This window comes from Melanostigma gelatinosum, assembly GCF_949748355.1.
Source record: "Melanostigma gelatinosum genome assembly, chromosome: 7".
Classification (NCBI taxonomy): Eukaryota; Metazoa; Chordata; class Actinopteri; order Perciformes; family Zoarcidae; genus Melanostigma; species Melanostigma gelatinosum.
The window spans coordinates 11,959,405-11,986,165 of NC_136640.1; the positions used below are offsets into that span (position 1 = coordinate 11,959,405).

The 26,761-nt window shown below is 43.1% G+C and overlaps 1 protein-coding gene across 3 annotated transcripts in view; it reads right to left on the reverse strand.

Moving 5' to 3' along the window:
* Nucleotides 1-1,095: 1,095 nt before the first annotated feature.
* arhgef12a (Rho guanine nucleotide exchange factor (GEF) 12a) overlaps nucleotides 1,096-26,761 on the reverse strand; it is a 36,439-nt gene continuing 10,773 nt past the window's right edge. The window contains exons 2-41 of one of the 3 annotated variants that reach the window (XM_079272209.1): nucleotides 24,240-24,260; nucleotides 23,416-23,507; nucleotides 20,089-20,154; nucleotides 17,455-17,553; nucleotides 16,371-16,420; nucleotides 16,083-16,140; nucleotides 15,825-15,997; nucleotides 15,313-15,390; nucleotides 14,366-14,485; nucleotides 13,812-13,910; nucleotides 13,218-13,352; nucleotides 12,910-13,011; nucleotides 11,483-11,593; nucleotides 11,261-11,359; nucleotides 10,880-10,922; nucleotides 10,468-10,573; nucleotides 10,202-10,339; nucleotides 10,035-10,067; nucleotides 9,274-9,388; nucleotides 9,080-9,185; nucleotides 8,794-8,991; nucleotides 8,575-8,713; nucleotides 8,455-8,487; nucleotides 8,220-8,371; nucleotides 7,816-7,962; nucleotides 7,503-7,588; nucleotides 6,643-6,768; nucleotides 6,281-6,395; nucleotides 5,029-5,129; nucleotides 4,717-4,794; nucleotides 4,463-4,538; nucleotides 4,208-4,375; nucleotides 3,913-3,997; nucleotides 3,744-3,821; nucleotides 3,555-3,649; nucleotides 3,259-3,462; nucleotides 2,924-3,160; nucleotides 2,571-2,800; nucleotides 2,382-2,457; nucleotides 1,096-2,267 (exon numbers count right to left, since the gene is read on the reverse strand). In XM_079272209.1, the coding sequence (XP_079128335.1) occupies nucleotides 2,257-2,267; nucleotides 2,382-2,457; nucleotides 2,571-2,800; nucleotides 2,924-3,160; nucleotides 3,259-3,462; nucleotides 3,555-3,649; nucleotides 3,744-3,821; nucleotides 3,913-3,997; nucleotides 4,208-4,375; nucleotides 4,463-4,538; nucleotides 4,717-4,794; nucleotides 5,029-5,129; nucleotides 6,281-6,395; nucleotides 6,643-6,768; nucleotides 7,503-7,588; nucleotides 7,816-7,962; nucleotides 8,220-8,371; nucleotides 8,455-8,487; nucleotides 8,575-8,713; nucleotides 8,794-8,991; nucleotides 9,080-9,185; nucleotides 9,274-9,388; nucleotides 10,035-10,067; nucleotides 10,202-10,339; nucleotides 10,468-10,573; nucleotides 10,880-10,922; nucleotides 11,261-11,359; nucleotides 11,483-11,593; nucleotides 12,910-13,011; nucleotides 13,218-13,352; nucleotides 13,812-13,910; nucleotides 14,366-14,485; nucleotides 15,313-15,390; nucleotides 15,825-15,997; nucleotides 16,083-16,140; nucleotides 16,371-16,420; nucleotides 17,455-17,553; nucleotides 20,089-20,154; nucleotides 23,416-23,507; nucleotides 24,240-24,260 (4,279 nt within the window). In that variant the 3' untranslated portion in view covers nucleotides 1,096-2,256. The remainder of the gene's footprint in view (nucleotides 2,268-2,381; nucleotides 2,458-2,570; nucleotides 2,801-2,923; nucleotides 3,161-3,258; nucleotides 3,463-3,554; nucleotides 3,650-3,743; nucleotides 3,822-3,912; nucleotides 3,998-4,207; nucleotides 4,376-4,462; nucleotides 4,539-4,716; nucleotides 4,795-5,028; nucleotides 5,130-6,280; nucleotides 6,396-6,642; nucleotides 6,769-7,502; nucleotides 7,589-7,815; nucleotides 7,963-8,219; nucleotides 8,372-8,454; nucleotides 8,488-8,574; nucleotides 8,714-8,793; nucleotides 8,992-9,079; nucleotides 9,186-9,273; nucleotides 9,389-10,034; nucleotides 10,068-10,201; nucleotides 10,340-10,467; nucleotides 10,574-10,879; nucleotides 10,923-11,260; nucleotides 11,360-11,482; nucleotides 11,594-12,909; nucleotides 13,012-13,217; nucleotides 13,353-13,811; nucleotides 13,911-14,365; nucleotides 14,486-15,312; nucleotides 15,391-15,824; nucleotides 15,998-16,082; nucleotides 16,141-16,370; nucleotides 16,421-17,454; nucleotides 17,554-20,088; nucleotides 20,155-23,415; nucleotides 23,508-24,239; nucleotides 24,261-26,761) is intronic. The other 2 variants (XM_079272210.1, XM_079272211.1) reach the window with 2 other exon arrangements.

Consider the following 26,761-nt stretch of genomic DNA (forward strand, 5'->3'; position numbering starts at 1 on the left):
ATTCTAGACATCAGACCAAGAGGATCAAATTAAAATGTTCCAAAATGTCCACTGTCAGAATTTACAACACTGTTTTCAATTTCTAAATGGCCTCAGACATCATTTAGTTTTGGTTACTAACACACGAGAGATCATCTTTCAGAGCCCTGTGTCCATTGACAATACACTGAACCTCTGCCAGCTGAACATTATTGGATACCTACTCATTCACTTGCATAGTATAGTCATTAAAAAGGGACCGTACACCACACCACCATGCTATATGCTTAAATTGGAATTCCAGCCCATTTAGTTCAGTCAAATAACTAGAAAAAGGACTAAGGACACCCTAGGCGTAGCATTGTGCACACCAGAAGATAAAGACAAAAGGGCAATTTGTAACAGTTAAAAAAATCAAGTTTTAACCACAGCATTGTTTCTGGCCACAGTAGGCAGCTGTTTTCATTGAAAAAGCCTACAATAATGTTGCTCAGTGTAACTGCAGGATGTGTATAAAGGCAACTTTTTGCTAAACATGATGGATAGTTTTGTTCTCAGTTTCTCCCAAGTGGCGAAGATAAAATCCCTTATTTTTGGTTTAAATATAAAGCATTTACTGAAGTTAGGCTGTTTCGTAGCTAGGACCTACGGCACCGTGTAAAAAGGGATTATATTAGGGCAGATTGTTAACATTACATCTTACATGATGTATGGAGGTGACATCTCATCAGCAGGGAATAGAACGATTCCGACATATGAGAAATGTATACTATCTGATACAGGTAAGGACAAGAGGTCAGTACTGACATTATGACCAGTGGACGTCGTCAGGTTTAAATATACGGACGTATTTCACTGAACAAATTCAAGGATAGGCTTTTGTTTGACACTTGCTTATCCATCATGACTAATGCTCAGGTGTCCTTGACCGTTCTCATGTTTTAAGTCTTTAATCATTTCTCCATTCAATGAGTGCTGTACAAGAAAAATATACTTGTGGTTATACCGACCACCTTTTCATGAAATTCATACAAAATCAGGTGCACATAAAAGCTTAAATGGGGGAAAAGAAAAATCAAGGTTTTCCTTTTTGAATGTGTCATGGCACCATTTATTTATTAAAGTTATGCATAACCTTCCAACTTGATCATTGTACATATGTTGAACTTCATGACATTGTTAGAATATCAGGCAGATCAGCATCGCCGTGAAAGCAGAAAGAAGCAGCATCTCTGTTAGGAGCTGACACAGAAAGAGCATGAGCGCTCCTTGTAGAGGGGGGGGGGGAACGGGGCAAAATACCCAAATGCAAATGAAGAAGCATGACATATAGAGTGTGGGAGGGTTTAAATAAGCACGAAAGACACTGGGCTGTGAGGAAAAGGAGAAGGATGACACCCGAAAGTGTTCACAGGAAAAAGAAAGGGGAAGGGTCACACGCATCGGAGAAGAGGAGCAGCCGAGAGGCAAAATACCCCTCACAGGAGGAGGAGGAAAGAGGCAGCACGAAAATGTAACAGGACCAGATCAGAGCCTCCAGACTCTTCATTCTAGTGAACACCACAACTAGAATTTATCTGAAATTCTAGACTTTAACACATTTCAAGAGTTTTTAACACAATGGGATCTAGCCATCGCAAGTCTGGCCTCTATCAGTCTGAATATATCCTGCCACTTCATCAGGGTACGCTAGACTAGCGTGCACCCAACACTCACACTAACCCTGATTGACTGAAACAGTAACACCATGGCCAAAGGCATGCAAGCAATGTTGGAAACACTTTTTTTTTTTTTTTTTTTTTTAAATGAAAAGAAAGAAAATAAATACATCTTGGGATAAAAAACAAATCTGAATACATTATCTTAAAATTTTCCTTTTCTTGTTTTGTGTTTCATATATATATATATATATATTCTAAACACACATCTTTGTACATTTTGGTATAAGTTCTCTTTCTTGCAGGGAGGTCTGGGAAAAATGGGTGTTGTCTGGTAGAGGGGTGAGGTTTTTTCAGGGCAATCCCACTTTCCTGATTGCCTTGTGTTGATGGGGGGGGGGGGGGGGGTCACAAAGATGGCGCCACCCTTCAAACATTTCTGCTCACACTCGTCTCATTCTCTGTGGCAACCGTGGGCGAGGGTGATGCAAGACACGGGACTCAGCAGTGAGAGGACAAGCTTATAGGATGTCCAGAATGTCCAGGACACAAGAAGTAGGAACAGACCACAAGGCGGTCCTTCCTCTTTGGGAGCTAAAAGCTGCGGTACTGTCTTCCACTATCTCTTATCTGGGGGAAAACAAATTGGAGGTGCAGGATCAGGAAAAAAGACGGATAAGGGCTGTGATTCATATATTAACATCTAGTAATTCATATGTTGACACTGAGCATGAATTGAGCTACCTTTGTTTCCATCCGTGTCTGCTGCTGACCTCTCTGGCCTTTGGCGTATTAGATTATTGTACTTGGCCTCAACCTCCTGAGAGAAACAAACAACACGGTCAGATCAGACAATACAAATGACCGCAATGTTTAAACGGCACACTGTTTTCATAAGAATGTGTGTCGGTGAGCTCGGTGGCGGTTTGATACCTTCAGATAGTTGAGGTTGACCTGAAGGTTTCTGAGGTGAGACAAGACCTGTCTGCTAAAAGAGGAGAGGCTGCCGGCCTGTGACGTAGAAGAAAAACGCAAGTTGATGCCGGAGTCGGCAGCACAGCCTTGCGAGGATCTCAGCTGCTTTCCTGTGGTTGATGCCAAGATGTCATCGTCTGTGCTGCTCTCCCCTGGACCGCCGTAACCCCCCAGGACTAAATACCCTGCTGATAGAATCAAATGATGCGATTTAGTACTACTACTGCAGGATCAAGGAGAGACAAAGAGCACTGAGAAAGTAATTGAAGTAACTAATAACAGCTAAATTGTTCAAAAATGTCCAGGTTTACCATAATCTTCAGGAGAATCAAAGAAGCCCGTGTCCCCAGAGCCCAGGTCCTGAGTCGGGTCCTCTGTCTGGGAGCTAATCTTCTCCGAGCCATTGTGGACCATCCCCCGAGCGCGGCTGTCTACGGGTGTCCGCAGAGAGGTGGTCCTGAGGAGACGTACCCCCGTGGAGCGTTTGGTTTGCTCTAAAGCCTCCTGGGACATCAGCTGGGTCACCAACACCTGCTTCAACGCTGCCACTGAGGGAACGATGAGGAAAAAGGGGGGGGGGCTCAATCTGTGTGCGGCTGATTGATTGAGCCGATTTCATGTTGAGTCATCTGTTCTGTGCGCTTACATGTTTTCAGTGCTTCGTCTGCTCTGGAGGGAAACATGTTAAACGAGTCTCCTTCTTTGCCGTCTTCCGCCGCTTGATAAGGAAACTCTGGGTCCACAAAACCTTCCTCCTCCTCCTCTTCCTCTGCCTTTATTCCCTCAAATGGATTATTACCTGGCAGAGAGCTCTGCGTCACACTTCTAGGCGCCGGACTGCTCTCTTTATCTGAGGGATTGTAATTCGATAAGGATTATCTGCAGTCGACTAGGATAGAACATATACAGCACTATGGATGAAAAGCATGCGTCTCCAGCTACCTGTGGACTGGGTGCTGCCGGTGGATGTGCGGTCTGGGTCTCGACTCAGCCTGGAAACACCTGCTGTAATGATCTCCACACCGTCTCGCTCCCCACTGGCACACAAGCAACATCTTATGTAAATAGCAAGCTCCAAGCCTGAGAACAATCTGATTGGATCATATAAGCAAGATGATGACAACAACATACTCAGTCTGAGGTAATGGTATGACGCTGTGAGGTTTGACTTTCATGGCATCAGCTCTCTGGGTGATTAGACGCTGCCACCTTGTGCCAGGGAGAAAAAAAAACTAGTCATTAGCCTATTTAACAACTGGAGCAATGCAAATTCAATGAATCAATCAAAGTGTGGACTAACGTTCTCTGATCGGAGACTGTGGGCGCCATCAGCTCATAGATCTGGGCTCCGTCTGACATGGATAGGACGAAGAAGGACTTGTTGTCTGGCAGGAGAGAGTGTGGGCAGAAGGTTGAGGGTGAGATTAATCACAATTTTGCCCAACACGCATGAAGCCTTAGACTTCCTGATGCCGTATTCAGGGTTGCCTGGATGTTGTACAGTGAGGTGTGCTTTCGTTCTTTGTTTCGATCTAATGACTGTACCGCCGTGTTTAAAAATGCAAAACAGACCGAGAGATTGGGTGTAAACTGACCTGTGGCCACAGAGCGCACCAGCACAGTATTGAGTTTGATGATGGGGCTGAAGATATGTTTGGTATCTGCGGAGCCTGCCAGGTTTTTACTGTGACACTTCAGGATCAGACGTTCATCTTGTTTCTGGAGCAGAACCAAGATGTCCTGCAGCAGGAGGGTGTACAACTCTGAAAGGAGACAGAGAAATTACTTGTATTTAGTTTTTCGGCAGCAATATAAAACAATCAAACTCTTATAATGTGCCGATTACAAACCAATAGTCTTGTCCTTGTTCACTTTCCATGACAGCGGGCCCTCGTGCACCATTGTTCTCTTGGTTAAATCCAAATTCTGAAGGAGGTAGAATGGGAAAATAAATGTAAAGCGTATAAGTACTTGCTGGTGGTCCATGGAGCCTTCTCCACCAGCACTAGCTTTCTGCCGAGCAGATATTTCATACAGCGTATGTGGGTGTACGACTAGCGAGTGTGCTTTAAATGAAGCTAAATGGGTCATGTAGATAACTCACTTTTAGCTCCAGGATCATGGGGTTGTCTGTCTGCTTGAGAGTAGAGAGGTCCAATCTTCTCTGATAGTCCTCCAACCTCTAGAGAAAGGACAAAAAGAAAATGGAGACACGGGAAAGGGGATAAGTAAGTGCTCTTTAAAAAGGAAGCCGCTGCCTGGGGAGCAAAGAAGGTAGTGGAAAAAATTAATTGTGGTAGAGATGAAGAAAAAAAAGAAAAGAAGAGACGACTGAGGATGAGACTTAAGGGAAAGAAGAGAAAAGTCAAGTGGATGGCATAAAATAAAAAGCAAGACTTAAAAAAAAACATCCTACCTGCTTGTCCTCAGATTCCTTAACAGCCTGGTTGACGTGATTGAGAATCTTCCGACAGCAGTCTGCTGCCTGCTTCACTTTGTCCTTCTCCACGGCGTTGTCTGAAAGATATTATGACATCAAACAAGAAGGCCTCCACAGTTCTGCAGGGGGCTGTCCGGCAAACGGATATTTCCTCTGTCCATGAGCACACTATCGTTCAAAAACATTAAGATAAAGCAGAGGGGCATTACGACCCTGTAATAGCTGGTTATACTTTATCGTTAGTGCGTTCTCTCTGTGTGACACCCAAACCCCAGCCAAGATTAACATGATGGACCAAATAATGGGCGAGACGTTTCCCAAAATGTGCACAGCCGCTCCCCATGAGCATTAAAACGCTAATCTCTCCATTTGTCTCTGTAATTCACTTGTTGGAAACACGCTGCCACACAGAACATTGCTTAAGACTTGATTTTGTTCATTTCCATCCACTTTTTTCTATCTATGGAGTTCCATCTGTATCTATTTTATTCGATTACATTCTAAATATGAAATGCAAACTTTGTATTGTTCCTGTATTACCTGTTTCCTTGGTTACTCACAGCATGCGTACAGTTAGTTTCCATGTTGAATTAATTGCCTCGTACGATCTAATTGATTTTAGGTTCACAGGAGAGAGGTAACAGTAACTGAACTCTTCTTGTGGAGTTCATGCAGTGCAGAGAAACTAGGAGCATGAAACTATTTCTAGTTAACTTCGGAGGGTTTATAATTGTATGAAATAGTGGAGGGATTAAGTATAATTGTGGTTTGAAACTGTCACTTTTAAAAGTAAATCACAATTTCTCTCCCTGTGACAGAATCAGGGATTGACAAAGTATTTGTGACAAACTTTGACGCGTGTGAATAAGACTGGAGGAGAGGGATCCGTTTTTGTACTTCCGTGTATGTTGTTCGTATAAATCTGTTCTGCATCTCCTCCAGCGGGCAGGTTGACTTCATTAAGGCGTCATGCATGTCCAAGTGTCCACTGTTTATACAACCGTCACTAGTTTATTAAGCTGCAGCAATTAGTTCAACACCAGAAAGTTGACTTAATCATTTTAAATTATCAATAAAATCATTTTTTAAAAAAGGTAGAAATGCCCCAATTTTTCTTTACTAGTTTCAACTTCTCAAATGTGACATTTTTATGAAACAATAACCAGGTGCAGAAATCACTGCAAACTGTTGTGAAGGAACTGTGATTGGTAAGGCAGCGCCGCAGCACCTGTGTACTTGGCGATGTTCTCTAGTAGCAGTGGGTACTTGGTGAGCCGCTGCATCTCTACAGGAATGATGTCTTTAAGCTGCAGTCGGCGACACAGTCTGTTACTCTCTGCCTCCTACAAAGCAATAAAACAAATTAAATCAGGATGGGTGAACTTAAGCGGTCGGCAAAAAGCCAAAATACATCTCTGAACAAGTACAAATCGTGACTGAGCAATACTAAATGTAGCTTCAGAGAATTGGCATGTCAGCTGCACGTGTCGTTTAACTCCTCTGCGTGACGCATTCTGAGCCTTCAGTCAGTGCAGCAGCTAACGACACGTTTCACAGATGGACCCAGTTGGGAAAGCGTAATGTCAGTACCTGGATGAACGACGTGAACCGCGAGTCTTTCTTCTGCTTGGTCTTGATGATCTCGAGAGCAAACGGCTGGTTGCTGCAGAACGTCCCCACCGCCTTCTTGATCGTCTCCTCCTCTCCATCGCTGAACTGTAACCACCCAACCCAAGACAGGACAGGGCAGACGCGCTGATCAGTCACTCGATCTGGGTCAGGGGGTGGGTAGTTGCTATGGAAATGTCTAGAACATAGCCACTACAATGAACAAGCAACTCCCAGAAGGGGGGCCAGGCTTTAAGACCTCGTGGCAGAGACGGCTCAAGTTTTAAATGTAGACTAGATCAATGCTCGGACCCTCGGGGCACCATTTACCCTACTTCTACCCCACGGAGACAATTTAGACGAGGCTGCCAGCTGAAGTGCAGCTGCCTCACATCTAATGTATGACACATGATATCGAGATGTCAGCCAAATCTAGGGCACTGACTGACACAACCGTTTACTGAGAAACAGGCTTCCACCGTGATTACATTTCTTGGCTGAGTTATTCTTTTGTGTCTCGGAGGTTTTTGACTTTCAGGATTTTGGTGTAGGATTCAAGAATACCATGTTAACCCCTTCTCTGTCATATTTGAACTGTACACAACCAGTTTTACATACGCAGGACATTTCAAAATGATCAGAATAGAGGCTGAAGAAAGCAATCTCACGCCAACGTCAACATCTTTTTCTCACCATGAAGCAATTTCGGGCAGCAGTTCAATATCTTTGTGAACAATACTGTTTTTTTTTTTTCCTACCACCATCAGTCATCTTCAAATGTATTCAATATCAGAAAATGTTTGAAAGAGGAAATACAATTCCAGCCTGAGAATTGGACTTACCCAGGAGAGCAAGTCGTCTCCTATCTGATCAATTACTGAAGACTCATTTCTCTTCCGAACGGCTGCCATTTGCTCCAGTATTGAAACTGAATGTCAAAAGAGAGGCAACAATTGTCAGTGTGTGTTTGTGTACATAGGATGACAAAGATGAAGGATACAACGTGAGAATGTGAGGGTGCTGTGTGTGCTGCTGTTGTAGTTAGTTTGACTTTAAACTTAATTTAGATTCTCACTACCTTACTTTTAAATAGTTTTTACTGAATCTTAATGGTTCAAGAGCAGTCATGCACAGATAGGTTTGAAGGATGTGTACCGTGCAGCTGTAGAATGTCGTCCAGGTTGGTGAAGATGTTCTTGATATCAGCAGGAGGCAGGATGGCCTCTTTTGAGAGCTTCTGGTAGAAAACGTGGTCCAAAACTCTCAGCATCCTTACATGTGCGCGCTCTGTATAGAACAGCTCTGCAGACACAATGCAAGACGTTGATTGAAGATCGCAGATCATTTGTACAACTCATCATGATGCAACGTTTGACAACAACTTGGGTTGGACCCCAGCAGATGCTCTGCTGCTGCATATCTCTCTCTTCTACTCATCATATTCTATAAAACAACAGTATTTTAAGTACATTGAGGTGGAACCACTTCTATTCTTTGACAACAGATCTGGTTAAAATGAATTGTAACTTAATGTGAAGTGGTAAGCCCCATGTCCTCACCATTGATGACTTCCTGTCTCTTGATTTCCTGAGGCCTGAGGCCCGCTAGGATCTCTCGCCCCACCAGCTGCTGCCAGTTTGGAGGGTCGTGCTCAGAGTCCGTTCCCTGGTCGTCCTCACTCTGGACGTCAGCTGCACCCAGCCCCTCGAGCCTAGGGCCAGACAGAGAGTTAGCTCCTCATCTGACAACTTGGATGGATTTTATGCGAGTGTGAAAATGATCAGGTGTCCTCACCTTCTTATGGCCTTTGGTGTTCCCTCGTGGGTTCTGCAAAACAGTAAAATCAATGTTAACTGTAAATATTCTCTTGTTAATGGAGCTAAACTGTTCATGCAAATGAGACTGTAAATGCACCTGTCGCTTTCTCTGTCATCCTCTTGCAGTTGGTCCAGGCTGTAAAGGTCAAATTGCGGAGCAGGGTACGGCAACCCATCAAGGGGGTCGGCCTGAAGGCCGTCACTCAGCCTGGACGGGCCTGAGGTCGGAGTCCCACCTGAGAGACAAGTAACAAGTTAAAATCCATCGCCTCCTCTGTGTTCTTCTTCCACCGACCAGTTTAATCTAGTCGCTCACCCATATCAGTGCTAGTGTCTGAGCTATAGGTGGCGCTGTTTGGGGACGAGGAGTTGATAGACATGGAGTGTACGAGTTCAGAGCCCTCGCTGGATTGGCTGCCTCTGAGACGACCGGCTTCCATGTGATCACTTGCCCCCAGTGTGGGCTGAGACAACTGTTTCTGCGGCCGGGGGCGACCATCCAAGGCTTTACTTACTGAACGAGGAGAAAAATGGCGTCAAAATTTGAAAAAAGCTTTCGAAGCAGCGTCATCATTTTGGCTCAATCGTAAGTCCTAACTCACCAGATGCTGCTTCAATGCGGCTGGGCCGACGCTGAGGTCCAAGGATACTGGGAAACCTGGGTTTCTTCACCTTCTCTTCTCCTTCCTTTTCTGTCTTGATGCTTTTCTGTAATTTATTAACAACAAGGGAAGTGTCAGGTAGATGATAAAGGGAGCGAGAGAGGGGCAAAAGCGCAAAAAGTAATGTTAAATACCTTGATCTTGGGAAGAAAGTTGATCCTGACACGTTTGGACTCCAGACCCCGAGGTTCCTTGACCCTCACACCAAGGTGCTTCATGTACGTATAGATGACATACTGCATTGTAGTGCTAAATGAAAACAAAAGTGGCAACTCTTTCAGTTTAGTTGCTCCATTTGAATTAGATCTGACAAAACAAACAGAATGCTGAGATTGGAAGTGTCCATATTGTGACTTGCACCATATGTCACACCAGTCCTTCTCTACAGTTTCTACACAAACCATCTGGGGTATGCTGCGAACATATGGCATTTCAAACAAGTTTCAATCAGTCACACTTTTGAATTATTTAAAATAAACACACTGCATAAATGACACGTTCTCTTTAAGGGACGGCCGCGTGTTTCATTTGTAAACTGCGGGGGATGTAGAATAGGGCTTGGATGACACCGAAATGTTCGGTGTTCTTGGCCGAAAAATGCAAAACTAAACTTTAAAGGTTGAAAAACATGACAAGCACTGAGAGATATTATTCATTTAGCATTTAGATTTTCTTCTTTTGTTAAAGAATTTATTTTAAAAGGAGACAAGCAGTCTAATAAAGTCATAAATACTGAGAGTTATTTCGGAATGTTGTGGGACACATTACAGATTGAAAATGCAATGAACCCACAGATGGTTTGAGCCCCTGACGTCCTAAATGATCCCAATCATATGCTTTGAGAAATACTCTTCATATCAATCAACCAAAGGCTCCACAATATAAGCTTGCTCACCATTTCTCTTCCTCTGTGGTCTGAGTAGTTAACCTATAAACAATACAAAGAAAACAGACTGAGTAGCTGGTAATGGTTAGAAACATGAGATGCTTGTGCATCCGAGCAGCATATCTCTGCATGCATGGCCTGTGTGTCAGGTAACCGTGTCTGCATGTGCTACTTACAGGATGTCCTCTATCTTGGTGATGATGTTTTCAGCGTACGAGCGCTCTCTCTCCAGAGTGACACGGTCTCTGACGCTCTCTTGGTCCAGTCTGGACAGCTCTACTTCAGCCACCGTTAGGCCCATACTGCGCTTCTGCCTACATGTGCCAACATATCAAGTCACATAGTTGTTCGGTTGATAATGCTCTTTTCAATTTTCCTTGATGCGAGAACCAAATCCTCAAGTAAACCATGGGAAATAAAGATTCTGAGTTGACATGTTTACCTGAAGTCCTCAAGGTTCTTCTGGATGTCAGGGAGCAGAGAGTCCTGCAGTGTTTGAACATGTTGTCTGTTTATTTCCTCAGGGATCAGTTCTGTCCGCCGGCGGTCTGCAAACACACGGACACACACACACTCATATATACAGTACGCCAAGTCTCTAACAGGATTATGTCAAGTGCACACTAAATACGCTCTATTAAGGTTAAGCAATACTTTCCAACCCATCAGAGCATTTGATTTTTTTAACACCTTGGTCGGGAGTGCGCATGGCTTACAGGGACTGTATAATGAGGATGGCCAAATGGAGGAAGTGAGCCAACAGAAGCACAAAAGGGGGCCGTAACAGAAGAAATTGCCTCCTCGAAACGGCTCCAGGCAGATGAGCAAATGAAGCGGAAGCACAGCGTACTTACCGAGATCAGTAGAGATGGATTCAGGGACAGCAACTTTCAAATTCTGGAAAACGAAAACAATAAAGATAAATAATTAAATACACTGAAGTCCAGCAAAAACCTTTCAAATAATTTAAAATGTCAACGCGAGTACGGATAATAAATGAAGGCACTCATAATCATGTTATGACCTATGAATAATGAAACAGTCAATTAGTGACGGATGTATCACTTTATTCTAACTTGTAAATGGACAATGTGGTGTTAACTGTGAGCTATTAGTGTATCACTCCATGTTTTATCAGAAAAATCTCATCGTGGTGTTTTTAGATTGGAGTTTGAGCTTCGGACTGAAAGAAAACAACCACAGATGTTGGGGCTGTGCTCAAACACTGTACTTACCGCTCCACGGTCAATGAAGAAGGTGTGGAGGTCCATGAACACCCGTCTGGTCTCTTTGGAGTTGGTCTGCTTGTAGAAGTCAGCATAGAGGTAGCACAGCTAAGGACATAAGATAAAGATTTATGAAAGCAAACTGTGAGCGGTAGTGTCTGCCAGGTTGCACGAAAACAGGAAATGAATACATTAAAGATTATTATAAGGTGTGAAGGAGGAGGGTCTTACCACAGGAGCGGGGTCGAACTGAGACATGACATGGTGAAGGAAGGCTGCGAGGTGGGCGGGACGAGACTTGAGCTGCTCCATGTTGTTAAAGCTGTTACACTGGCCATTTGTCTGGAACAAAATCGGTACAACAGTTTGCATTCGCTGACTTCACATGTGACATGAATTTGAATAGTATTATTTAGACATTTATTGCAAAGAAAAGTTTATTATTACAGCATCAAGCCATTTGAAAAATGTTTTGAATATGACAGGTGAGTGTCGTATTAGGATTGTCCCTGCCCCATGTAACGTGCATTTTGGGTGATTCAATAACAAGTGGACATCTCTAAGTAGGACTCAGTTTACACCAAGCATTAGAATGCGTCTCCACACGCGCCTCGGGCGACCACTTGTGATCGGATCTCACTTCCCTGATCTATATGCAAATTAACACGTACATCATTTCCATTTGCAAAGACCAAATGCGTTGTTGCTTTTAACCGGTGGGAGGCAGCAACACCAATTAACAGTGTCCAATTGTGTTTTGGGAAGTTTGTCGCCATATATACACACACTTCAGTGCCAAATTATGAGCTTGCATCAAGGGAACAGACTGTGGAAGATGGATAGCTTTGAGAAGCAATAGATGGCTCTTATATCCCCATCACCACCAACAACGCAACGGATTACCTCAGTCGAAAGTTAAGTCATTCCACCATCACTTGATCAGTAACACACACACACACACACACACACACACACACGAAATGTGGGACATACCACCTCCGAAAGTGGTCCGAGCGATCGTATCTCAATGCGTCCTCCATTCGTCTTATGTGCATTATTAACACCTGTATTTAGAGCTGTCCACTTGTGATCGGGTCACCCAAGTTGGATGTTACTGTCTGGTCTGAACCGGACCATATATCAGGGGCGTAAATATAGACAGCGCCTGCAGTGTGTTTGCACTGGGGCCCGTAAGGTGGGAGGCCCATTGGGAGTACAGGCAAAAAAGCAAACCCATCTCCATCATGGTTTTAATTTTTCAGTAGCAATCTATCCAAAAACATCCCAAATGATATGAATATTCTACATGAACTATAAAAAAATATTTAAATTACATGTATAATTTCAGATGTGTTTGTCATTCACAGAAATGCAATGATTGCTGTAATATGAATGTCGATGTTGTCTAATGTCAGGTCACTATTTGACGAGACGATATAGGCCCAGTGATTCGTTTTGGCGCAAAATCTCTTGTAAAAGACCCGAGTAAACAGCCATGCCTTTCAAACATACATTTGTTATAAACAGACGCCAGCCCACAGTGTGTGTTCTTTATAACTAGCGTGCATAAGTGCACGTCACAATAGCATTCGCTGGGGCCTGCTGTAACTACCTTTCGTAACTGCCATAGATGTTAATGCTGCACTGTGGATAAATACCTGCTCCTGGTCTGAATCAAAATAGTCATCCTCAGCTCCAATGATTTGCGAGACGAGGCGGGAGGAAGAGGGACTGCTGACTGTGGTAGGGGACAGAGAGTCCTGGGGGAAAGACAGTTGTGGAATTAGTGTTTTCCAGAAATTCTCCAACTGGACATTTATAGCTCAACTGATCTGAGATTCAACATGAAATGTTTTTCTATAGAACACACTTGAAAAGTTCTCTTTCCCGAGTTTACACCAGGAAAGGGAGTGAATAAGTACATTTCCTTTGGCAGAATGTTCACTAGGCCAAAGAGCACAGTTACCAGGTCAGTGGCGTCCTCTGCCTCTGGAGAGTGGCAGGAGTTGAAGCTGTTCCTGGTGGTGCTCTTTGGGCTGGGATAGGATGGCTCTCTTGGGTAAAGGCTCTCTGGAGATCCAGGTCCAAATCCACGAGATGTCTGCAGGTGGGATGGAAAAAAAGCATTACATTATCTGAGTCTTTTGCCTTTGGTTTAATACAGCTGAAAGTAGACAGGAAAGAGGAAGAGAGAGAAGGGACGACATGCAGCAAAAGGGCTGCGGATCAGATTCAAAGCGGGGTTGCTGCTAAGGACTCAGCCTACATCCACTCTACCAGGTGAGCTACCGGGGTGCCACGAACATCAAACAAATCTCCAAAAAAACACAACAACTGTTGCCAATTAATTTATTCCATTCGTTTTCATACATGCCCAACATAAATTTGAATGCAGAATCAATACTTAGCACAGCCAAAGCTAAGCAGCGCTAATTAAGATTGATTTCACTCATCTAGTTCAGCACGAGGCCGTGCAGCCATTGTCCTCAAGCTTGCCTAGTCTTGGACTCAAAGTTTAATATAAAGTTCAGAGGGGCATTTTAACTGTGTTGTAACTTACAGGAGTGCTGCTCCAGGACAGGTGTGTACTGTTGTCTCCCTTAGAGTGCTCCGTCTCAAACGTGCTACCACCATCTGCATCTCCACCTGGAACAGCCTCCTACAGATTCATGTAAAAACAAGATCTGGTATTAACTACGAACAACCTCATTACACAACAACAACCGCCACAAAGACCACAGTGACACATGTTTAGGACAAACGAGGCTCACAGGCCACATTGGTGACAATTAACAAAAGTAGGAATTTATGAGTATTTTAACATATTCTCATAAAATGGGACTGTTAAAATTGAGAGAGCAGATGAATGTGTTGACATACATAACACAAGGTTTAGTAAGTGATGTAAATAAGCTGTCACACAGACACAAAAGAGAGGCTTCCCACAGAGAAAGTCTTTTCCTCTGATAAGGTTAGGATTAATGTTTGTCTGGAGCGATCCCTGAACGCGCTACACACAATTATACTGCTTGGATTTTTGCTGGTAGATCAGTGACCCTGGATACCCTATTCTGTATGCAAGCACATGGCGATGAAGGGGGTCGTTGGCTTTACCTGTGTTGCCCCAGTGGCCTTGAAGAGCTGACCCTGCAGCTGAGGAATGTGTTTCTTAGCTTCCTGGATGTCTTTCAGTAGTTTGGGGGAGGGGTTCCTGCTGTACTCCTCCTTCATGGCCTTTACAGCAAGAGAGGTGAAATCAAAATAAGCAATCAGGACCAGTAGCAAGCCTACTAGGTCACGCTCTATTCAGCCCTGGCATTGACATGCGTCTTGGGTGATCCGGTCACCAGTGGACCGCTCTAAGCACAGGTGCGAGTCCTTCAGTGTCCCGTGCGACACCGAAGGACCGCCTACTCAACAGATGTCCTCTACGCGAGTGCAAGTACGAACTCGTTCGCTGGCTTTGTTCACAAACTTCGGGAAGCCACTAGAGCCAATAGAGACACACAATGAATGCCTCAAACATCTTGGACAATTTCCAAGGAATAGACTGTTTTGTTTGGAGTTCTTCAGTGGTGCAGTCCGGTGTGATTTTTCCACTAGGTGGAGCAACGGCACTACAGGTAGCTCGGTGTATTTTGTGTTGCATGTTGTGAAACATTAGTATTTTAAAAGTATTTCTCATGTCACACAAACCACTGAGTGAATGCCAGGTGTGAACTGATGTACTTAGAGCTTGACACACAAGACATATGTTAATGCCAGGTCTGAACAGGGCCTATGTCATGTGTTGAATCTGTTCTGAAGTGTGGGATGTTGAGGAAGATACTATTTTAATCTACTGCATAAAAACCAATCGTGTTAAGGGTACACGTAGTACCTGCCTCCTACCCAACGCAACGCTCTATTTAAAGATGGATGAGAGCTGATCCTTTCATTTTCAACACAGATAATAACCCAATATTACTTAAGAGGGTTTAGATTCTATTGCAAGCACCTACGAAGAAACACATGTGTTACAATAGAGAGAAGACGGAAGTGGCAGTGATTGTTCTGCTAACCTGCAGCCCCTGCTGCCCTTTTGAGAGCATCTTTTGCAACATGTCAACCCTCTGGTTACAGACACTGCTGTTTTCATCCTGTGGGGGAAAAAAACAAAAAGGCATATAGAGGAACTGTGCATCAGACAACAGATGAGAGGCATTCCAGCAAAGATTAGAAATATGTAACCATGATGCATTTAACAAATATTGAGGCGTACAGACAATATGTGAGAAGGGATGAAGAATACAACGCTATTTTAGATAGCATGCCGGCATGACGTGTAAAACAACAGCGTCTGTGTTTAGTGTGCGTGTAAGTCTATTTAACTCTGTTACCATCTCCGCTGACGGCTTAACTGTGTAATAACTCGCAATAACCGCGCAGCATTCCCACTTTGAACACAACTTTGAAAGGGGTGATAACCCATATGAAACCCCTCAAGATGGTGAGGAGGGAGAATAGGGAAGGAAAGCAAGTTTGCGGAGGCAAGAAACAGAGGACAACAGAAATGAACGGATGTCTTTAGTACCCATGGTGGTTGAGTGAAGGAGAGGTGGTCCAGAGGACTGTAGGGGCGTTCAGCTGCTGGGGAGTTTGGAGAGGAAATGCTCACCCCGAGCATTTGAGACTCTGCTTCAGACAGAGGGATCTGGGCGAGCCCTGGAGGACGCCCCAACACTGTGAGGGCCACATAGGAGCCCGCTGGATAGGAAAGATCATAGTCAAAGAGTCAGTTATACTCAAAAGCTTTACTTGTTAAATGTGTGGCTTTTGCTGGAAGACTTACATTTGATAAGTTTCACCACCTCAATGTGGTTTGAATGTGTAACAAGGGTTCCGTTAACCTGGAAGACAGCAATGAGGAAAATTAAAAAACAGATGCCGAGACCAAAAACCTCCCAGTCTCAGTTCAGCGTTACAATCCGACGTCTCCCTCCATTCCCAGGAGCAGCATAAAGAGAGTAGACATACAAACGGACCAGAAGGTGGCAGCCTACAGCCTCCGTATTGGCCTTGGACAAGAAAACAGTGACGTTAGCAGTTTTGAAAACATGGAGGAAGATGTACACAATACCTTGATGATCCTGTCTCCTGTCTGAACACCTGCCCGCATAGCAGCCCCATCTGGCAAACGCAACACAAGAAAACAAACGATAACGCAACAGAAGAGGCGAGGAGAGATATAGAATGAAATGCGTGGAGGGGAGACGCATAAGACATGCAGCTTTATGGCATAATTGCTGATATTTCTGCACAATGAATAGATAATATAGCCTTGACAGACCAGATGTTGCAAAGTGACAATTTGAGTGCCATTTTGAAAGACCATAACAGTGGTTATATTATACGAACGACCTGTTTCACAGCTCCACCCAAAACAAAGGGATTTAGGCACGAGACAGGTTATTATGGGATCCACGCCTGACTCTATAGTCAGCAGCATATGGCTGAAGTATTTTGCAAACAAAATACAGTTTTACTGATACACTATTATGATTTGCATTTTGTATTAGTGTGGACATTTTAACTGGTGTCACTGAACCAAGGACATAATCTTGTCTGATCAGTTGGACTGAAAGTAGAAGGATGAACAAGAAAAGCCGCAGCAAGATACTACAGATACATTTTCTTCATTTAAAAACAAAAAAGAAGTCGTATGAATTATGCAGATGAAACTAAGAAAGAGTGCTTTGAGTCGAGTCGGGGACAAATGGGAAGCCACACAGAGATAGTCGAACACTCCCCGTGCACCGACGGCAGTTCCTTCCTTTACTGTCTCTCTGCTCTACTGTGTAGACTGAAAATGTTTCTGTGACCCGATAGCAGCCCACATCATGCTCTACCGACAGAGACAGACTGCCGGGGACCATATAAGTGTCCTGTCAAAGACAACATGATGAAGCAGAAGCTGCAGCTATACTGTGAAACTACTGAGCAGGAAATATACAGCCAATGGCTTCACTTCTCTAAGTGCCAGAGCGGTGGAGGTTGCTGAGTCCCAATTACCGGTACCCTTCACATCTGTGAGCAAACCACCATGACAGTTTGATGGCAGTGCATGAAAAAAATGAGCTCGTATCTCTATTGCTTCGACCAGAAGTAGGTGTTGTAACAAGAGATTTTCCTTTCGTCCTCTTAAGTTCGAGACTCCACCTTACCTTCTTTGACAAGCTGCACAAACACTGGGTTGTCACCACTGACAGTGAGCCCAAAGCCATTTTCATCTTTCTGGATGATTACACATCGCTGAACCAGACCTGCAAGTGAGACAGAAATACATAAACAGTGTCTTCAAAAAGTACCAGGAAGTCGTTAAAGAAAAAAATTTACTCGCTGGAGCAAGTGCATCGAATACAACTAAACCTCGGCCTTGTTCTAAAACCTGAGCAGATATTTTAAAGACATTGAAGAATCTATTGTGCTTGGACACAACCGACCGATAATAATCACACTTTGCAGGCTATGAAGAGCAGTTTTTACACCCATTTAAAGGATGGGTTCACATTCTCTAAAGTATAACTTAAAACAATAACCTTTGAACTATCATTGATTTCAGCCTATGTTCCTCCTGGCCGTACTGACCAGTAACATATTTTGACACCCATCACTGACACTGAAATTGCTTTAAAATGGGATTTATATGCAGCCACTATGGACATGAGTACTGAGGACAGCAACCACTGCTTTCAATAAACAGTGCAGATGGGAATGTTAGTATTGTTTGTTGAAAAGAGTCTTTAACATACCAGCACATAACCCATCTCCTGTAGTCTAGGATAACAACATTACAACATCCCATAGTCTGAGCATGTACAGTTAATAAAGCTTGTTCTAAGGTTGGCCAGTAAACATTTACACAGCAACATTTTTACACACATTGTCTACTTTCTCATCTGGTGGTGACACCAAAAAAGTAAAATGAATCCTTTTAAAAACGTAAACACTAATAATGAGGGCCCTTCTGTGTGAGGCGACGTTTGAAATAGGCAACCCGGACATTTTTGTTTATCGTCTCACGAGCCAGAAGGAGGAACGTTACTTTTCAGGTTTTTCTTATGCGGTGTAGCGCAGCAAAAACAGATTAGAGCTGATCTAATGTCTGGCCCGACACTGACTAGACTTACAGGATAGTACAGACAAAGGAACACACGACGCAAAGAATGCAAAATGCTCTAAAAGCAAAAAATGTAATATTGCAAGCTTTCTTAAAACACCTTTATAAAAAAAAAGGAGACTTTATAAGTAACCCTAGAGCTGCTTTCTTGTGCAGAATCGACCAGAGAGGTGATTCGATCGATGAGGACAACGGTGGGGTTAGGTTGGAGAGTGGGAGGAACAGGAGCTAATACACGGAGAGACGTTAGGGGAAGCAAAAGCCCCAGGCTGTGGGGGGGAGGGCATGGTGAGAGGGTTAGGCAGAGTGCGGCAGCGGGGGGAAGGGAAAGGGGGAGAGGGCAGGGGTGTCAAGGAAAAAGATGATGGGTTAAAGAACTGGTGTGAATATGCCTCTAGATGTTGGTCTTTTGCCTCTGTCGAGGTTTTTGGTTGATACCGAGAGGACTGCTGATCAGGTTAATCCATCTAAACTCATGTATTATTCAGAGGTTTGATTGATCTGAAATCTGCACCCTTTGATGAAACACAAGCTACTCTAGAGAATAAACTGACCTTTAATACTGACAGAGTACCTTAAGCTCCACAATCACAAAAAGGAGGAACCATTACAACAAATCATTACAATGAAGCAGACAAAAGGTCAGACTACTTTCCTTAAATCTAAAAGTCTGTTTCAAATAATCCAGAGCTTTAAGTGCTGTTCTGTGATAAAAAGCTTTTCATCAGAGAGTTTATTCTATTCTAAATTGACGCAAGACTGAACACAATGGAGATGACTGACTCAAACACACCTACGCTTTGTTGAATATGATAATAGATGATATCTTGATGAACTGTGCCCTAGACAGAGGTTTACATCCGCACTACTACGTTTCCCTTTTAAAACGCAAATCTTTTGCTACATTTACACTGAGTGTCCACACTACGCCGGCGTTTTACAGCATCGAAAACGAAGGACTTTAGAAACGCTACAGAAGCCGGGTAGATTAGAAAACTCCGGGGTTACCTCAGAGTGTGGACGGGCCGAACGCATAAGTTTAGAAACGATGATGTAATAGAGGAAGATTTGAAGTATCAAGCACCACCTTCCATTATTTAAGAATACTCTAATATTATTAATAATTACTATAATATTTTCTGTAACCAATCTACTTCCTGTTTACACCGGCAGCCCATGCCCAGTGTACGTGAATAGTCATGTGATATTAGTTTGCAGGCTTACAGAATGGAATTACGGTTTAAAGTAAACTATGCAAATGTATCCTGGTATTACAAAATCTAACTTTGAAGTTCTACAATCAATGGATTCCAACCGTGACCATTTTTTTGTGGTGGTTTTGTATAGATTTTTCTTTTAGAAGTTCAAAAACCAAATATCTCACAATCTGTAACAGTTGTTCTGCTCAACAAGTACACAGACCAAAAGACCAAAACTGTGGTTATTGGAAGCATACCTGTTCCCTGTATAGCAGCTGAATCGGTTTACCACACAGCACTACATGCAACTCAGCACTTTGACCACCCAGTCATAAATTGAATAATGATTAAAAAATACGTGAAACAAATAAAGTTTGCGGTCACTCTTAAAACCAACATCGAGTGGCAATTTCACACCGTGGGCTACAGCATGTATAGATGCAGCTGTCACACCAGCCAATCCAGCAGGAGCATCTTACCACAGGACTCAGGCTTCCCCTCTGCTAGCAAACTGCTGCTGCCACTCTTCTGCACCACCAGAGCTTCTGCTCACAGCCCCCACAGCAGTGTACAAAGACACACGCACAAACAAGACAAGAACCAACACAAGGAAAGGAAACACAGGAAAGAGAAAATCATGAGGGAGAAATAATCATGGGAGGAGAAAATTAAATGAACAAATAGGTAGTTTAATAAAACAATGATTTGGACAAGCAGGAGTGCAGTCACTAAAAAATGAACTCGCTAGTCTTTTGTTGAAAGTGCCTCCAGTCCTATAGGTGGCACTCTACCAACGCATTGCGACTGCCATGACAGTGGTCGCATTTTTACAAACTTTGTGTCCTGCATTAAATTCACCAGCTTTAGTGGTTTAAACGCAGATTTGATTGTAAAATGCACCAGAACCTTAATAAAAGAAACCAAATTTGCGGGCTTTGTGATTCAAGTATTCTGGTAATACTTCAATGGCCTTACCCTAACTGGAACTGCTGGTAAAATACCATTTATATTCAAAGCACTTCAGGTCCGTCTCTCAAGACTAGATGGTGGATTTACAAGTTGTGGCAAAAGACCCGATGATAAGAACAAACAAAAGATAGTTTATGCTAATAACAGAGGAGGAACCGGACTTGGTCCAAGCCTTTTTTTAATGTCCAGTATATTTTACGCTGTTAAAGATAATAACTTAACGAGTGGTGTAACAGATCATTGTCGATCCGGGATTTGTACGGATCCCCTAGGGCTGGGCGATAAATCGATTTAATCGATTAATTCGAATGTGTGCTTTAAGGCGATGTGTTTTATTGAAAATCGAGAAAATCGCCCCCACCCCTCCCCCCCGTTGGGTTCCCGTAGTAGAGTGCGCGCGCATTGTTTACAAACTAAAACAATGGCGGCCAGCAGCTTCACTGCTGGCCGCCGCCGCCGCCACCTCACAACAACAACCCAGCATTTTGGAGACATTCACCAACTGTACTCCGCATGAGAAGAAGAGTGCCCGGTGGAAAGCCATCACGGATGCAGTCGCGATGTATATCGCAAAAGATATGGTGCCCATATACACCGTGGAAAAGCCGGGGTTTATTCACCGTCTCAAAGCTTTGGACCCCAGGTACGTGCTACCAAGCCGTAAACATTTTTCTGACGTTGCCTTGCCTCGGCTGTACAATAGTACACGCCAAAGGATCTCTGCGGAGCTGGAGGGGATGTCATTCTACTCCGCAACAACTGACCTGTGGTCCAGCAGGTTGACCCAGACACCGATCCACTTGACTGGTGGAAGCGTCACCAACTTAACTTTCCAAGGCTAAGTACTTTAGCAAAGAAATACCTCTCTGTGCCAGCTACAAGTGCCCCCTCTGAGAGGCTTTTCAGTGTGTGGGGGGGGCATTGTTACATGCCACCGTGCATGCCTGAAGCCAGAGGTAGTAGACAGGCTTGTCTTCCTGGCAAAAAATATTTAGAAAAAACATGCACTACTGTTTAATACTGTTGGTTATGTTGTGAATGCACTTGATTTTGTTTACATGCACTTATTTACTGTGCAAAATATGTTATGTTGATGTTAGATCAGATGTTGCACTTTTGAAAATGTGAATGTTAAAGGGTCATATACATTTTATTTCATGCTGTGTTTGTATCAGTGTATTCAGTTAGAAAAGCTTACTGTAAAAAGTTACATTTGCACAGTTGTTTACAATGGAAGGCTACTATTTAATGCCATTTAATGTTATGTTTAATTTAATTTTATATTTAAATGATTCAGGCAAACAAAAGAGTGACCAAATACTTTTTGTATACTACAGGCACCTTTCTACAATGTTCAGGTTTTGTTTGCACTTTATTTTTATCAACCTACTTGGGAAAATCATCACAAAATAAAAGAAAAAATTGTTTTCAACAGCTTCTGTCATCTGCAAAAAATTTTGGGGGAAAAAAATCGATTTAAATCGTGAATCGGATTTTTTGTAAAAAAATCGGAGATTTTTTTTTTAGGCCATATCGCCCAGCCCTAGGATCCCCTATCATGGATCGGCCCGCATGTGAACCTCGGATAAAAAAAAACATGATCAGGGATCTCTAAAAGTTAGATTTGCTCCCCTTTTTTTTGGGATCCGATCCCTGACTTCTATGATCTGTTGCACAACTAAGCTTCATTTTCGCACATGATTCATTTGGAAACATGTGACTTTCGGGAGCCAGCATTTACATCCATTTCTAGAGTATCTCCTCCTGCCCATCCTGAATAAACCCAGTTTGAAATTATGACAGAAAAGATGACACCAGGAGAACATCGAGGAAAATATTATCAAAGAGCTCATGCAAGTTTCAGATCACTAAAAGGGGATGAATAGAAATAGAGATGACCACCATGCAGACATGCAAAAGATCATTACACAAATCCACCTGAAGATATAGCTTTCAATTAAATAAGGAATAACCTGCCTCTCTGTGGATACTTTGCACCTGGTTTAATCACTGCATCATTCCAAAAGTGGAAGGAACCACCAGAGAAACACAAGAGGTTCTAGTGCGGCTCTACACAACAACGTGCAGGTCTTGTGTAACCACCGAGAAAGCACATCTTGTCTATGTTTTGTTGCATCACACAGAGATAAGCCGCCATGTGCTGTGGAGGATTTTCTATTTTGAATACAGAAGCTTTAGTCATATCTCAAATCATGATTGCTGACAAACACTACAGGGAGTGTCAAACTAGTGGGATTCTGAACCCTAACATTCTCACCCTGCAGTAACCTCGAAACTGGAGCGCATAACAGGCTTAATGGCTTTTTGTTCCCGTCAAGTATGCATCGAGACCACCCAACCACTTTTAACATACGAAGCGCACAGTGCACTGATTTATGTTAAACTACGAGAACCACGTGGACATTTAACATGCAGCTGCAGATTTTAGGGTCCTATAATCAAACCTTTCTTTGCTTATCGGCTTAAAACCTGCAACATCTAAAGAAACATCAGCTTGTGCCAAACAGTCGGTATAATGCAGTGTAATGAAGACTTAGCCAATAAACACTTATTATACTGTCCTTTAGTTAGAATTAACACACACAGCTCCAGTGGTAAGACTCAAACAACTATCTCAGATCAGACAACACAAGTGAAATTAATGTACAATGTTTAAAGAGAGCACAATACACACACCATCCCAGCATGCCTTGAGCAAACTATCACCACCACAACTGTTTCATGAGACAGTGTTTGTGTGTTAGAGAGAGAGAGAGAGCGAGAGTGAGAGAGAGAAAAGAATGAATAAGAAAAACAGAACAGAGGTGGAAAGTTACCTGTCGGGTCAAACTCATTGGAGGGAAGTGAGGTTTTGTCACTTTTGGGTTTCTTGTCCGGGGGGTGGTCTTTACTGAGAATGCTGCTGGTTCTAGAGAAACAGAAAAAAACCATTGGCATTTATCCCGCATGTGCAACACTGTAGACTTTTATAAGAAGCATTTTTTTTTTTACAACATGCGCACGAGATGCAGGCAAGTGAAGGTTCAGGAGGCATTACAACAGCACACAGAACCAGCAATTGTTCACTGTAGCATTGAGAATAATGTGGCAAGATGACCTCTGAGTATATGAATCACGCTGAGTGCGTCTACTGTATAATGTGACAGCCAGAGAGGATGTGGAGTCGCTCTGCCGAGTGCCCGGGGAGCGAGGCCAGAGAAAGGACGCTCCTCACAGGAGGTGCTGCGAGGCCAGACTCCGGCCTGAACCTCGGGAGGCTATGTATGGCTGCTTCTGCCTATGCCGGCCCCAACTGTGAAAGGCCACTGTTCTGTTCACAGTGAAAGGCAGTGATGGACCGCCCTCAGAAGAGGGACCCCTTTGTCCTTCACTCTGGGTGTGTGTGTGTGTGTGTGTGTGTGTATACATGAGTGAGACGGGGGGGAGAGGGTGTATGTTTGGTCTAAGCTCTGAAGACTTCTGTTGCAGCACAGCAGTTCCTAGTAATACCTGCCTCATTTCCCTCATCTGGAACTCTGTGTATGTAAACCACTGGTTGGTGTGTGTGTGTGTGTGTGTGTGTGTGTGTGGCCACAGGATGTCATACCCCTAAACATGCATAGATATTTGCAATATAATTTGAGAGAATAAAAACCCTTACCTGTTTGCTTTCTTGGGAAACCTGCAAGATAAAAGAGAAGGATCATCAGTATCTCACAGCAATGAACTGACAGACGATGAATGCAATGAAGTGAATCAAAGCTAAGCATGATGCGTAGATGGAGGGTGGAAAACAAGACGCCAAAGCTGACAGCTTCCCCTGAGACCCATATTGTGGTAAACATGATAATCCTGATGAAACATCAGAGTTCTTCAGCTGCAGATTAAAGCCCTTTCCAGGTCAAATGTCTCCTGCCTCTTAGATCTCAGCTGTAAGTACATGTATGTGTGTGTGTGTGTGCCGTGATTTAGTTCCTGACAGACATCATGACTTGACTGTAATAATCATCTCCTAATCACATCCATGGCCTGTTTCCTTTGAGGCAGCCTGCCCTGAGACTGATTCCTGCCACCGCGTGAGGTAGAGATGACATGATTTAGGGATGCCGTCAGGACCCTAATGGAAAAGGCCGTGTTTTCCAGGAAGTCAGAGATCTATGTATTGACGTGCTGTTGTGGCGGATGCAAATTGAAATGTTTATTTAGATTCAGGGAGATACTGCAGTGTTCATTCTCACAGTAGGCATTTGATCTCATCTTGATAATAAAACCTTATGGAGTGAAAGTAATTCAGAGTGAAATAATGAATTCTGCATTGAAGATTAAAGGTTTTCCACCTCACTTTGACAATGCCTTGGACTGTAAAGAGTCAATATTAGCATCTGTGGGATCAAAAAGTGGACCTGGTAATTCATACATAAGAACCTATTTTAACTCCAGTACTCTGTGAGTGATACGACACAGACATGAGCCACACTTTGAAATGGGCAAAATTACTTATTAAAGTTCTAGGTTCCCTGTAAATTATATTTTGCTGCCTGTTGAAGAGCGACAGAAGTTGTTTCGGCTGTGCACCGTTATGATGGTATGTGAAAAATTGAAACCGTTATACTGTTTCAACCGGTATACCGCCCAGCCCTACTTTATTGCCAAGCCTGCATATCTGTATTCAGGGACTATATTTGATATTTCATAGGAGGGATAACGGATGATTTCAAGTACGGTTTGACACTTGTAAAATGTAAAATAGTCAAAGACAAGAATGAACCGGTTGCACCAGTATTATTTAAAATCCAAATGCACACAGTATTAGAATACAAAACAGGAGTACCATCACTACACCAGTCTTCTGTAACAGGGAGGACTCATGACTAACTAGCCCACATTAACTCTTTCTCCTGGCGACAGTGCGTCCTATTCAGAGCCATGCAGGAGCAGCTGAATGGCCCGTTTATGAAAATGCCTCCGACTGTAATAAGTTCCAGAGCCTCCAGCAGAAAAAAAATAAAAAAATAACTTTAAGTAGCCCACTCCCTAAGAAACCTCTGAATTGGAGAGATGGAAAAGTCAGCACATAAACACACACAAACTGAACTGGGACATGCGTACGCTCATGGATGGTAAAACTGAGTCGGCAGATGTTGTTCTTGGTCCATCAGGAACAAATAAAAACATGACAGTCAAACCCAGTTCTAACGGGCTGGATGATGCACCAGGCTGCCTAATAACGCTTTATTCATGTTAAAACATGAGACGGAATTTGGTTTAGTATAATATCACGTCGTATCTATATTTCAAATAACTATGGAGTGACCTGCCTAAGACCCATTTAAGGGCTGAGGAGAGGGACAAAGGAGGTCATGAAGAAAGATGGCAGCAATGGACAGAAACAAGAGGAAGGAGGGAAGGAGATGTTGAAGAGGCAGCAAGAGACTGAAACACAAAGCACAAGATAGAAAGCAAAAACAGAGAAAAAGCATATTTAGAAAGAACATTACCGATACTGAAGGTTGAACGCAATGGAAGAATTGAACATTTATGCAAGTTAAGCCGAAAAGCAGTAAACGAAGAAAATATTTTACAATCAGATCCAAGTACTCAAAGGGGCGAATTATGAAATTCAAAGCATATCTGGAGTGAGTCGGCAGCTAGAAGCGAACGGTGGTGCGTAAAGCTTAAACTGCGTCGCCGTGGGTTGGATGGCGTTTACCATCAAAGTGTGAAATAAAGTTTTACCGATATTGTTATCTGCCAATATTCAGTAAAAAAAAACGTATGCTTTTCTAGTCGCCGATCTCTGATAATGTTGCACCGTAAACAACCAATCCGTGTAGAAAATGACCGGAGGAGAGCCGGTCAAGGAGCTAATGCGTTCAGGCTCTGTCCGGTGGAAATGAGTATTGTTGGGCGATGGTAAATTATTAGGTTATCATGATGTGTTCACATGTGATACTTGAATAAATCCAGTTGTTTGAAGGAGATATAGCGACATAAATAGATATTAGAGATGAATTATGACCCGTTTACACTAGCTCTAAGCAGATTATAATACATCATTAAAAATACTAATAACAACAATGTCTTATCTTTTATTCCCTTATCGTTTGAATTGTTGATGACATTTGGTGACTTTAGAGTGGTTGAAATGATGTTTGGGCCTGGAGCCTTGTGGACCAGCTGCTA